Source organism: Lactuca virosa, chromosome 9 (genome assembly GCF_052849685.1).
Source record: "Lactuca virosa cultivar CGN04683 chromosome 9, Lactuca_virosa_CGN04683_v6, whole genome shotgun sequence".
NCBI lineage: Eukaryota > Viridiplantae > Streptophyta > Magnoliopsida > Asterales > Asteraceae > Lactuca > Lactuca virosa.
In genome coordinates this window covers 43,777,051-43,791,354 of record NC_136434.1, presented here as the reverse complement: position 1 = coordinate 43,791,354, position 14,304 = coordinate 43,777,051, and the positions used below count along the sequence as shown (strand labels likewise).

Genomic DNA, 14,304 nt, shown 5'->3' with positions numbered 1-14,304 from the left:
GGAGATACTACTGCGTCTGGTCGTAACTGATAAAGAAACATTTTATGAAATAGCAACCCGTTTCCTTGTAATTAAGGGACGTCCAACAAATAACCAAATACAGTGCTTCTAAAAATTTCCCGTCGCACACCATGCAATACTTCAAATATTTGTCATATGTTACATCCCGATCATTTGAAATTTACAACAACTTTAACATTTAAAATTCTAGAATCATGCTGAAAAACAACATGTAAGAAGGGTAAAAAACTTTAAAGGATAAAAAACTATCAAAATAACTATACTAGATAATAATAAAACTGTCAAAAAAATTATACTAAATAATAAATAAAACTGTAAAAAAAAACATATTATTATAACTACATCGACAATTACAATCACAAAATAAATCAAATGTCTATTTATAACAACATCCAAATTGCAAAATATAATAAAAAAACTGTCAAAAAAACATATTATTATAACGAAATCGGCGATTACAATAAAAAAAACATATTATTATAACGCAATCGGCAATTACTATATGTACAACCTCAAAATGCAAAGGTACAACATCATGAAGCAGCAATAATCATTTTTATATCAAAAATCACATTATTACAACATATTAACACATTTATATAACATATTAACACAAAGTACCAAATGTACAACCTCACAATGCACAATTTATACATTATGCACTTGTACAATCATAAATACAATTATTAAATGCTATCAAAAACCTCAATGCCACTTTTAAAATCTAGTAAATATAAAATATAACACATAGATTTCAAAAAATTTGACGAGAAATAACTGAAATTTAGTAATATTTTCGTTTTTTTTTCCAAATTTTTTTTCCAATAAATCGTAAATAAACAAAGTCTAAAATTGATAAATGATGATTAAAACACAAAATAGGTAAAGATTTTACCATATTATCGGGATTGTTCACGAAATCATCCATTGCTTTGAGAGAGAGAGAGAGAGAGAGAGAAGTCTTCAAAGAAAAAGTGCGAAAAATGAAGCAAATAATAATAATAATAATAATAATTTCTTTATACCTGGACCAAAGTTAAACCGCAAATGGCAGTGCAAAACCGTAGATGGACTGGTCCATCTGTGAACGTACAAGTCGATAAAAAACGACTGTGCTTTAGCGACTTGTTCGTTCACAGATGGGCTTAATCCATCTGCGATTTTCGTGGTTAAAATTGTAATTTTAGTTTTTTTGGTTGTTTTCCACAAAGTAATTAATGGATTAAGCTAAATTTGTAGTTTTCTATGAAAGAAACAATAACATCTCGTAAGCAATATAAAATTTGTTTCTTTTTTGATTTAATTAAAAAACAACCGTACATAAATTGTGTGTTGTTTGATTCGATAGGTGTGTTGTAGCACAAATTGTGTGGCTTTGAGCTATAATTTAGCTAACTTCGCGCGACAGGTGAGTCTTCTCACTATACTGTGTGGGATGCTAGTTGTCTTTGTGACTCTTGCATAGGTTTGCTGGGCTGGGCCCGTTGGTATGATGGGCTGAGCCTGTTTGTATGTTGGATTGGGCATATTGAAATGTTGGGTTGGGCCCGTTGGTATGTTGGGTTGTGCTCGTTGGTATGATGGGTTGGGCCCATTTGTATGATGGGCTGGGCCCGTTGTATGGCATGTGATATTTTGGGGAACTAACTAAGCTTTGTGCTTACGGTTCTGTAGTTTAAACATTTTTCAGGTACTTACGGTTCCAAAAGGAAGGGACTGACTTGACTGCACCGGATCCCCTAATGATTTTCCGCACTGATGAATGTTGTTTTACTCTGATGTTTGTGATACATTTTACTATGATTGAATTTGAGAAACAAGCATTGATGTATGGATTTGATGTTTAAAAATGAAAAATTTTATTGATATTTTTGGGATGTTACACGGTGACAAGATGTAGGGCTTATGAACCTTCTCCGTCTATGAATTTCATTTGCTGGAAACAACCAAAGCATCGGTGATGTCCGATCTAGGTTTAGGAAGAGGGAGGGCAATGTCGGTGACATATCTAGTACATATTTTAGCAGCGGCAACAAATCTAGGACAGTGGTGGCACGTGATCTAGTTTTCAATTCGCTAGAAACGACCATAATAGCGACGGCACCAGAACTATGGTTCTTGGTTGAGCTCTTGACTGAGTTTAGAGAAAAGGGAAAAATGAGATATATCACATAAAGAGAATGATGAGATGGGGTAGCCGGTTAGGGGTAGGGTCGTGGGTTAAGATGGGGTTTTAGATTTTTTTTTAAAACTATAAATATAAAAAAATGATAAGAAAATTAAAAAATAAATTAATAAGGAAAATATAGTCATTTCAGGTTAGAAAGAGACCAAAATCGTAACAAAAAGATACCATACGGATAATCCGAATGAAAAATAAAAACATATGGATGAAACTAGCGAATTTGGCCAAACCATAGGGACAATTCATCTAATTTCTACTTTGAATTTTGGTTAAAAAGTCTCAAGGAAGTGTTTTTGCCATCTTCTAGTGGGATCAATAGGTCAAACTTCTGAAACAGAAAAGCCTTAATCTCATGATCCAAGGCACTGCTATCATAACAGTCTTCCCATAGAGAGAAAGAACATCTCCTTTTGACAAAAAAGAGAGGTTTATAACAAAGATTAATTACAGAAAGAGATGTCCAAGAATCTTAAATTGTACAAGGAAAATCAAGAATAACTAGGATTGTAGGATGCTTAATGTTGGTGGAATTGTGGTTCGAACATGAGTGCAAGTCAACCAAGTCGGGTGTAACGAATAGATTCTTGGATTAGGCGCTCAAAAGATAGAGTAGGATGCTAAAAGATGTTATTGAAGTGACGCAGATGCTATAACCGATTGTACAATACAACCGGTTATATGCTATAACCGGTTGTATGGTACAACTGGTTATATCATACACATTAGTATCATTTTTGAACACCACATAATTAGATCATTGATAAAAGTTCTTTGGTTTGTTGAGCTAAAAATTACATCTTAATCAGACTCTTATCCATTCTTAAAGAGCTAAAACCGAACATAACTGTCACACTAAACGGCTAAAATATTCACGTTGTAAATAAAAAGCCACAAGAGAACACTGAAAACACCATGAAAACGACCAATCAAACTACTCAAATCAATGCAAAAATAAAGGAAAAAAGCTTTTCAGGTTAGGCTCATCCATGAGGGTAGTGCATCGCAGGTTGCATCTGGAAAACCATGTTTTGAGGTGCACCATAAGATTCATGTAGACCGCCGCCGCCGCCACCACCACCACCACCACCAAAAGCACCAAACGAGTTCCCACCATATCTTGGAGACATGAAGAGAGTCCTATGTGTTTGGTTGAAAGCCATGGTGGTGTTTTCGTTGTTTGGTTGATTCCATGGGACTTTGCATTGCTTCGGTGAAGTTGTTGTTTTGTACTCCGGCGAAGTGATGTGGTTTTCATTAAGATTTACAGTTGTTATATCATGAATACTTGCTCTTCTCTTATCTTTCCCGCCGGAAAGTTGCCGGATAAAGTACTTTTGAGCATGGCTAGCGACTTGAGTAGGTGTTCTTGTCACCACGAAATTTCGAGAAATATTTCTCCAGTCTCCTTTTCCGTACTTCTTTAGGCCCAATAGAAACAACCTGTGATTGGGTTTCCCAAATACCGATGTTAAATTTAATCCACTCAATGTGGGATCTAGAATCAAAACAAAAAATATCGCTAGCTAAAACAACAGAGCGAGTAAAAGAAACTTACTTATGCTCTTCTTCTGTCCAAGGAACAGCCTCTTTCCTTTCTTGTTCTAGAGGCCAACCAGCGGCCACCACAGCCACGGCGGCGACAGAGGATCTCTTCCCTCGGACACCGTATGGCGGCGGTGAGAGAAACCCATCAACCCGATTACTGTTTCCCCATTCTAAAGTGAAAGGAGAAGTGCTACAGTTATACCCGTATTTTGGATAAAACCCTGCTTCGATACTACTAACATCATCCTCCAACTCCTTATACTGCCGCATAACATCCGCCACCGTCTTCCCCGGAACCATCTCCGCCACTCGCTGCCACCGATCAAGGGTATCTTTATCAAACTTGGCAAGAGCATTCTCAAATAATTTGTTCTCAACATGAGTCCAAATTATGCTCTTTATACTATCTTCCATCATCCAACGCGACGGATTTGACATATATGAAGATGGTGAGAGGATTATAGTTTCCAACTTCATTGAAATCCAATTCAAAAACCCAGAATCAAGATCAAATTTTTAAGGGTTTTTCTTCAAGGGGGGATCGAAATGTGGGAGGGATTTACAATGGAAATATGAGGGTTAAATCAAGAACCATATTTTTTTGTGAATGGAATCAGAATAACTTTTCTTCTTTTGTTTGCCTCCACAGCCAACCACCCAACCACCCTGTGGAATCTTTAAAAGACCAACTTTTCGAAATTAAAGGAAATACTTCCCCAAACATAGAGGGGTATGATAGGTATCAAGAAAAGCAAATCCACTCTCTTTCTCTCTCTTCCCTCTCCTTCTAGAAAGAGATGAACAAAAACCTAGAAATGCTGAACAAGATCTGAACCCATTATTAGCAAGAAGGCAGTGTTGGTTGCTTCAAGATTGGAAAATATCGACATCCCAATTAGGAAAGTTGGCTGATTGAATGATTGAGAGTTGGCGAAAAGGGATTTTAATTCCTCAAAAGCTGGAAATGGAAAAGAGATGCAGAGAGGTAGAGGGGAGAATCTTGAGATGAATCCTTGGATTCTGTGAAGTGAGTAAAGATTGGTGCTTTTCCCCCCTTTTCTTTAGGTCTATGAAGCTACAAAGGGGGAAATGAGAAACAATCATACCCCTCTTCAACGAGTGAATCTAAGGTCTATTTAGAGAAAGAACAATAGTACAACAGAGGTCGGAGGAGAAGGTGGTGGAAGATGATTGGATGAGATGGGGTTTAGTAGACACTGCCAATTTAGTATTTTAATAGGCACTCCCTCTTCCATGTTATATCGATGTTGTTGGTAATTTCATTTTAATAATGTTTTTTTTATTGTAAACAATAATTAACATGGTCATAATATTGTAATCTTTTTTATGTTGAATTTATTTCATTTTTCTCATTTCCCTATTGTTATTTTTTCCTTTTATTTACATGTATTAAACTTATATTTCATAACTTTGTTTATTGTTAATTTTTTTTAATATCGATGTTGTTGGTAATTACATTTTAATAATGTTTTTTTTATTGTAAACAACAATTAACATAGTCATAATATTGTAATCTTTTTTATGTTGAATTTATTTCATTTTTCTCATTTCCTTATTGTTATTTTTTCCTTTCATTTACATATATTAAACTTATATTTCATAACTTTGTTTATTGTTAAAAATTATTGTATATTTGGTTATCATTTTTTAAACCATGTTCTTTTATATATCATATATTTGCAAAAAAAAAAATACATTTTTTCTTTAAACCACTAAGGCCGAATGAAATGGTAGAACTCTTAGCATATTGTCACATAAGATTTTTTAAAACCATATTGACTAAATGAAGTGGTAGCAAAAAGATAGGGAATTGTAGTATGTTATTTTAATATGGTTTATTTTGGAAACAAAAAGCAACCAATCAGCTAGCTCTCTCTCTCTATCTATCTCTCTCTCTCGTACACACACACATCAAGCGGTTAGCGAACCACTCTTAGCAAGTGTTAGGGGCGATGTTCAAAATGTCTTAACGAGCCTTTGCAAGGCTGCATAACAAGTGACTCCCTATAGTCTAAGCCACCTACGTTTTCATGTTACTACAGAGTATCTCGTGAAAGATATACAATGACACAATTAAACCATCTAGAATTCTTAATAGTATATCGTATCTCAAATTGATAAAAGTAAATGTAAAAAATAATATAACACCAAATCATTTTTAATCTATTACATTATTTTTTTAAACTTAAAAATATTAATACTTTAAGTATATTTTATTTTTCTAATTTTTTAAACTTTTCAAAAAACACATATATTTACAGGTATACAAACTTGACTTATATAATTTTTTTACAATAATTTTTTAAATTAAATCATTCAAAAAGTAATATAAATTTTAATTGTATGTTTTTATTAGATTATGTAATTGCTATATATGTTGATTATGTGTCTTTTGCAAATATAATTTGTGTTTAATATTATTAATAAATATCGATCAACTACAATAAATGACCAATTAATGCTATTGAAGTTATAATATTATATTTGATGTTCATGAATAAAGGAACTTCAAATTTAATATTATATTATTCACCAACATCATACATCAAATTGATATAGTATGTGGTGTTAGCACCAAATTTGGTGTAAAAGTTAAGGCTTTTTTTTTTTGTTAAATTGGAGATGTATTTAACATAAAATTTAGCATGACGTTTAATTTTATTATTGGTTGGAGATGCTCTTAGTTAGGGGTGAGCACTTGGATCAGATCCAACCAGACCAACTTTTGGATCAGACCGGTTTTGTTGAAATTGTTAGACTGTGGACCAGACTTGTTGATGTTTATTAAGTCCATGTCCAGGTTTGGTTCTTGGTTCTTGGACATAACAATGAACATTTGGACTGGATTAGACCTGACCGGTTTTTGGATCGCATTGGTTTTGTAGAAATTGGTGGACCTTGGACCGGACCTGTTGAGGCTTATCGAGTCCAGGTCGAGGTTCGGTCCAAATGCTCACCCTTACTCTTAGTATAATAATTATTATTTTATAGTTAATTTCGATGACATAGTTATCTTTAACAACACATATTGATCAATATTTTAGCTATATCTATATATCTCTTATAAATAAGGTCATTCAAATGAATTTGGTTCAAGATAAAGCCAATTTCTTAAACCATGTTCATTTGAAACTCCCAAACTCTTCACCTTATCATACTTAAATGATTATTTAATATTTTGCCTATATAAAAGCACTTCTATTCTTTTTTCATTTTTATCTTCTCTTTGCTTTTCCTTTATCTAGAAGTGCATGAGAATGAAGAAGTTGTAAATAGGTTCGTTTTATTCTTTTCAACTTTTTTCTTAAATTTTCTTAAAATTTCATAAGAAGTTTGTTGTGTACAAGATCCAATCCAAAAGTTTTTGGTATGTAGAGATGATGAAGAATTGTCTTAAAGTTGTACATTTAGAGCAAAAAAAAAGTGTTGTCAATTTTGATGTGTTATATGTTGAAAGTGTGTTTGTGTAAGAAAAAAAAAAGATAGAAACAACGAGAATTTTTTAGGTAAATGTTTGTATATCTAGAGCTAAAAAAGTGTTGTGAATTTTGATGTTTTAGAAGTGTGTTTAAACAAGAATTATGTTTTGACAAGTTTTATTCATATATTTTTATCTTCTCTTTTCAATTCCTTTATCAATTCCTTTATCTAGAGTGCATGAGAATGAAGAAATTGTAAATATGTTTGTTTTATTCTTTCTATTTTTGTCCTTATATTTTCTTAAAATTCAATGAGAAGTTTGTAGTGTACAAGATCCAATCCAAAAGTTTTTGATATTTATTGATGATGAAGAATTGTCTTAAGGTTGTACATTTAGAGACAAAAGAAACGTATTGTCAATTTTGATGTGTTATGTGTTGAAATTGTGTTAGTGTAAGAAAAAAAAGATAGAAACAACGATAATTTTTTAGGTAAAGGTTTGTATATTTAGAGCTAAAAAAAGTGTTGTGCATTTTGATGTTTTTGAAGTTTGTTTAAACAAGAGTTACGTTTTTATGAGTTCTATTCATATTAATGTGTTTGAAGTGTGTTTTTGAAATAAAAATGAGATCTTGAATTGATTTTTGATGGGTTATGTTCACATTGATGAAATTATAAATGTCCCAATTATGGTTTTTTTTTGTTAATATTGAATAAAAAGGTATAGGTTTCTATGGATGTTATTATTGTTTTTTTGTCACGGTCATGTCTTCTATTTTAATAGCATAATTATTTTAATTCTTATATTTTTAAGAGTTGTGCTTTGAAAAATTGCATCTTCCAAACATTTTTTTGTAATTTAATATATATAAATATGAATAATTTTAGTAGGTAGTTAGTTGTTGTCTTAAACATATAACTTTGTATTATATATTTGATTAATATGTTTGTAATGCAACAATAACATACACTTTCATGAAAATAAATACACACAAAATAATACATGAACGTAATTTAGGTTTTAATAATTGGTTTGAATGTTTTTGGTATAATATTTGGTTTAGACATTAGATGTTTATATTATTTATATAATTTACTAAACACAATCTAAATATTTTAATCCTATTTAATTAAGGTTCATAACTATCAATTAAGTACCATAAATGAAACAACATCTTTAGTTGTAGTGGTTTACTTCTAAACAACCTTTAATTGGAAAAAAGTTAGAACATTAAAATAGAACTTGAATGCAATTAATAAATATTCATTACATAGTTAAAGATATATATTATAATAATTGAATAAAAAAAAGTATGGAGTTTCTATGGATGTTGTTTTTTTTTGTCATTGTTGTAACTATTATTTTAATGAAATAATTCTTTTAATTATTATATTTTTAAGAGTTGTACTTTGAAATAACTCCACATCATAGCGTTGAATTTCAAAAATTTTAACTACAAAATGGTTTTTGAAAAAAATCTATATTTCGATGATTGTGCAATATAATTTAATGCACAAAAATATGATTAATTTTATTAATTGTATTACATATTTGATATGTTTTACAAAATAGTTGTAACACCTGTTCAGAGAGGTTTCTTATTTCGGGATTGAGAAAAATAAATGGATCAAGTAAAGACATTGGGCTTCAAGGGAATAGGGTTTAGACCCTTTTGGAAGTTGATAATATTGGTTAGGTGATCTAAGCAATTGGTTTGTGTTTTGGAACCAAAGGGGTAAAATGGGAAAAATTAATTGTTGGGTGTTTTGCATGGATTATGGTTTTTATGTAACACACTGTTTCGAGTCGTTCCATAGTTCGGGGCCGTGACCCGAAGATCAATTATTATAAGGCTTTGGCCCTTGGGAAAAGAGAGGTTTAGACCCATTTGGATGTAGGTAATGTAGATTATGTGATCCAAGAGTTGGTTTGTGTTTTGGAGCCCAAGGGTATAATAGGAAAAGTGGTGTTTTAGACTTATTTTATGAATAAAGGATTTTTAGTTCGATGTTTTTAAGTTAAAAGTAATTAGATAGGGTTGTATAGCTCCTCAATACCTTTCTGGTTATATAAAGATCGTTGAAATCAGATTTGAAACGAAGAAGTTATGACAGTTTGACGATTAAGACGGTTTTGGGTTAAGCTGCGATGTTGGGCGTACGGGGAAGTACGTTGGGCATACTAGGGTATCCATGAGTACGCTAGGTGTACCAAGAGTACGTTGCATGTACGCGATTAGTGCCCCATGTCACACCCCGCTAAAGCGGAAACACGAGGCGTGGCAGTATAAAGGGTTTCATAGCAAAAGTTAAAAGACAACACCAACCATAGTATTAAAAATCATTACAATTTTACAATGGGTTTGAACAACTTTTAAAAGAAATTACAATGTAAATTGAAATACAACACATGCGAATGCTCCTAAAAGTGAAGTGTCCCTAAGTGCCACTTACTCGATGATTCCTGAAAAAGCATGTAAAACGAGCGTCAACTATAAAAATAGTTGGTGAGTACTCACAAGTTTAAAAATAATATTGGTTTCATGAATCGAAATCAAAATTTCGATATAAGTTTCCATAGATAAAAATATATTGCTAAAATGAGTAAATAAGTTTGTGTAAACAAAGTTCGTTGTCATCATGAGAAATAAAGTATGTTGCCCAAAAGAGATGCAACGTTCATATCCTCATGGGAAATAAAGTTTGTTACTAAAATGAGTAATCAAGTTTCACTGCTACAAGGATCAAACAAGTTTGTTACTATAGGAAGTAACCAAGTTTGTTGCTAAAACAAGTAAATAAATATTTAGTAACAAAAGTTCGTTGTTATAATGAGATACAAAGTTTATTGCTATAATAAGTAACGAGTTTGTATGTGTATGAGCAAACAATGAGTTCTCAACCAAGCCTATGACTAAAGCCCTATCAAGATCTATGCTTATCGTTCCATAGATTATATGGTATCATGCACTCCAGCAATCGGGCGAGTGAGGAGTTGTCAATTCCTAATAGCGCTATCCACAATGACCATTGGCTCAAAGAGTTAATGGTTAGAGAAAAGTGTAAGGGAAGGGCCTTAAGACGATAAGTTCTCATGTTCCGTGTTGCATAGACATACATAGAGAGAGATATAGCAATAAAATAGCAATCATGTTTGATACAAATCAATTTAAATACAACGAACAAATAATAGTGAGTCTTTAATCGAAATCTAACACTAGTATACTTACTACTACAATAGAATTATGCCAATATTGTGTGAAAATTTAATATTGATAAGTTATAAACATTTTTCTGAAATGGTGAAATTTTATAGTTCATGTGATTAAGACAATTTTGGATATTAATTTCCAGATTTTTGTAATATTAATTGAGGGTATTTCAACACATTTAAATGTGTTTTAAGCTCTTAAAAAGCCAAAATATTATCAAACAATTTCCAAAAATTCTCAAACTTTGCATTTTCATTCTAAACACAGTAGAGGTCTTCCAGAAATTTTCCCTTGAATTTTTGATGTGATTAACTATTTTTCCCAATTTTTAAGCCTTCATAACAATATAAATTCGTGAAAAATAGGATCCAGATGATAAAAATTCCCAAACTTTTTGTAATACTGCCATTAGACATAGTTAAGCTGGGAAAAATATAAAAATGGATTTCCAAACTATTTAACCCAATTTTATGATTTTTGAGCATTTATTCTAATAAAAATTGAAATAAATAGAAAACAGTTTCCAAAATTTCCCAAACTTTTTCTATTACTGTTATTAAACATTATTAAGCTGGGAAAAATATAAAAATGGATTTCTAAACTGTTTAACCCAATTTTATGACCATTTCTGCCACACCCTGCTAAAGCGGAAACACGAGGCGTGGCAGTATAAAGGGTTTCATAGCAAAAGTTAAAAGACAACACCAACCATAGTATTAAAAATCATTACAAATTTACAATGGGTTTGAACAACTTTTAAAAGAAATTACAATGAAAATTGGAATACAACACATGCGAATGTTCCTAACAGTGAAGTGTCCCTAAGTGCCACTTACTCGATGATTCCTGAAAAAGAATGTAAAACGAGCGTCAACTATAAAAATAGTTGGTGAGTACTCACAGATAAACAAAATAATATTGGTTCCATGAATTGAAATCAAAGTTTTGATAAAAGTTTCCAATAATAAAAGTATATTGTTAAAATGAGTAAATAAGTTTGTAAAAACAAAGTTCTTTGTCATCATGAGAGATAAAGTATGTTGCTCAAATAAGATGCAACATTCATATTCTCATGGAAGATAAAGTTCGTTACTCAAACGAGTAAACAAGTTTCATTGCTAAAATGAGCAATCAATTTCGTTGCTACAAGGAGCAAACAATTTCATTGCTAAAACATGTATATAAGTTTTCAGTAATAAAAGTTTGTTGTTGTAATGAGAAACAAAGTTCTTTGCTATAATTAATAAACAAGTTTATTGCTATAATAAGTAACGAGTTTGTATGTGTATGAGCAAACAATGAGTTCTCAACCAAGCCTATGACTGAAGCCCTATCAAGATCTATGCTTATCGTTCCATAGATTATATGGTATCATGCACTCCAGCAATCGGGCGAGTGAGGAGTTGTCAATTCCTAATAGCGCTATCCACAATGACCATTGGCTCAAAGAGTTAATGGTTAGAGAAAAGTGTAAGGGAAGGGCCTTAAGACGATAAGTTCTCATGTTCCGTGTTGCATAGACATACATAGAGAGATATAGAAATAAAATAGCAATCATGTTTGATACAAATCAATTTAAATACAACGAACAAATAATAGTTTTTCGGGACATGCTTTTCCACCCCAAAACATAAAAACTGAAAATAGGGGAGTGCGTGAATACTCACAATATGCAAAATATAGTAATCAAGTTTATACGAGTCAACTAAATATAACGAACATATATAGTTTAGGACATGCTTTTCCACCCCAAAACATAAAAACCGAAAATAGGGGAGTGCGTGAATACTCACAATATGCAAAATATAGTAATCAAGTTTATACGAGTCAACTAAATATAACGAACATATATAGTTTAGGACATGCTTTTCCACCCCAAAACATAAAAACCGAAAATAGGGGAGTGCGTGAATACTTACAATACATTGAGATGATGCAAATGGTGCCTTGAACTACCTTACACGTGTACCACTACCGATTCCTACAATAATGGTATTCGCTAGTTAGTCTCTAATCGAAATCTAACACTAGTATACTTACTACTACAATAGAATTATGCCAATATTGTGTCAAAATTTAATATTGATAAATTACAAACATTTTTCTGTGAAAATTAAATTTCAATGAATCAATTGTTATATAACAATTTAAGTGGAAAATTTTCATTATTGAAATAATAATATTTAACATTTTAAGAGGTGTTCCAATGATCAAATATTCAAAAACTAAATCAATTAAGCTCTAAAATTTCCCAAACTTTGCATTTTAGTTTTAATTGAAGTCAAAGACCTCAAGATAAATTTCCTTGATTTTTTGATTTGTCTAACTATTTTTCACCATTTAATTCCTTGAGTAATCATAAAATCATGGAAATATAGTAAATTATCATGAAAAATTATTATAATTTTTTTGTAACTGTTTTACAGTGTACATAATCTGGGAAAAATATTAATATGTGTTTTCAAAAAGTTTAACACAATTTTTCTGATTTTTGTGTATTTATTCTATAAAAATAGAAATAAATAGATAACAGTTTCAAAAATTCACAAAAACTTTTTTACATGTGTTATTACACATACTTAAGCTGAGAAAACTATAAAAATGGATTTCTAAACTGTTTAACCCAATTTTATGATTTTTGTACATTTAAGTGTATTAAATCTTGGGAAAATAGAAGAAAAATAGCATACAGAAGATAAAAACCATCAAAATTTTTATGTATTATCCTAACATATTATAAGAGTTTCTGGTAAACTTTCATGAATTGTGGATGAGTAAAACTGTTTTTCCTGTTTTTAATCCATTATAAACACAAAAATCATAGAAAAATAGATATACATTTTGAAAAATTCCCAAAATATTTTTCTGAGTCTTAAATATAAGGTAAAAGCTTCGAAAAATAAGAAATATTCCCTAAAGTGGTTTTATGATTTATTAGAGCTAAATAAAAAGAAAATTAAAAACCATACTAAGCAGTAACAAAAATCGATGAAACTTCATGAGAGATGTTTATTAACTTAAAGAATCATCCACAAATATTTCCAGAATTTATTTACAAGTGTAAGTATTTTATATGCTTTAACACTCTATTTTCTTATTATTTTCATGTAAAAATAAAGAAAATATATATTGAGCTGAAAATTTCCAGAATGCAACTTCAAACAATTTAATAACAATGAAAAATTGTTTTCTTAGATTTGATGTCGAAAAACATGCCTAAAGGCTCAAACAATTATAGAGAAAACTTGATTCTTGTGATTTTGGTAAAGATTATTCATGTTACTTTGAGAATTTTTGCAACATGTTCCAAAGGCTTTTGAATCAAGATCTTTTCATACCTCTTAATACATGATGTTAAGTGCTCAAATTATTTTTTTTCCTTGACTTTTAGTGATGAATAAGACCTTTGAACATGCAATACAAAATTAGTATTCACAAAAAGGTGCTGATTGAGCAACAGTTTTGTAAAAATTGCTAAAAATCGAAATATTTGAATTTTCCAGTGAGGTCAGATGGGTTTGAAAGCTAACTCAAAATATTATATTTTAGAAAAAGAATCTCGAATTGTGGTTAAGAAATGAGTGAGATATGGCAGTTTAAAGTCAGGTAAAGAAATCTGGCAGATTGCATGCATGGTGATTGGTTAGAAAAGTGAGTTTTCATCATTTCTTTGAGTAAATCTTTTGAAATATTTTAAAAGATATCATGATAAACTTATATTCTAGTCATGTTTCCAGAGATCAAAAGATTAAAACTTATCAAAATGTATACATGCATTTATGAACAAAATTTTGTTTCTCAAAAACTCTTAACTTGAGTTTGATGTTTTAATCCTTAAAATCGATTTTTGCACTAAGATCATGAACATGCAAACTTGTTTATCATACGTGCATGGTGTTA

The 14,304-nt window shown here is 30.9% G+C and overlaps 1 protein-coding gene across 1 annotated transcript; it reads right to left on the bottom strand.

Annotated features, from left to right (window-relative positions):
- Nucleotides 1-3,049: 3,049 nt before the first annotated feature.
- LOC145137072 (transcription factor DIVARICATA-like) lies at nucleotides 3,050-4,351 on the bottom strand. Its single transcript, XM_079071218.1, has 2 exons — nucleotides 3,762-4,351; nucleotides 3,050-3,646 (listed from the first exon to the last, which is right to left on the bottom strand). Exons 1-2 carry the CDS (start codon nucleotides 4,226-4,228, stop codon nucleotides 3,187-3,189), a joined length of 927 nt encoding a protein of 308 aa, XP_078927344.1. The 5' UTR covers nucleotides 4,229-4,351; the 3' UTR covers nucleotides 3,050-3,186.
- Nucleotides 4,352-14,304: the final 9,953 nt, after the last annotated feature.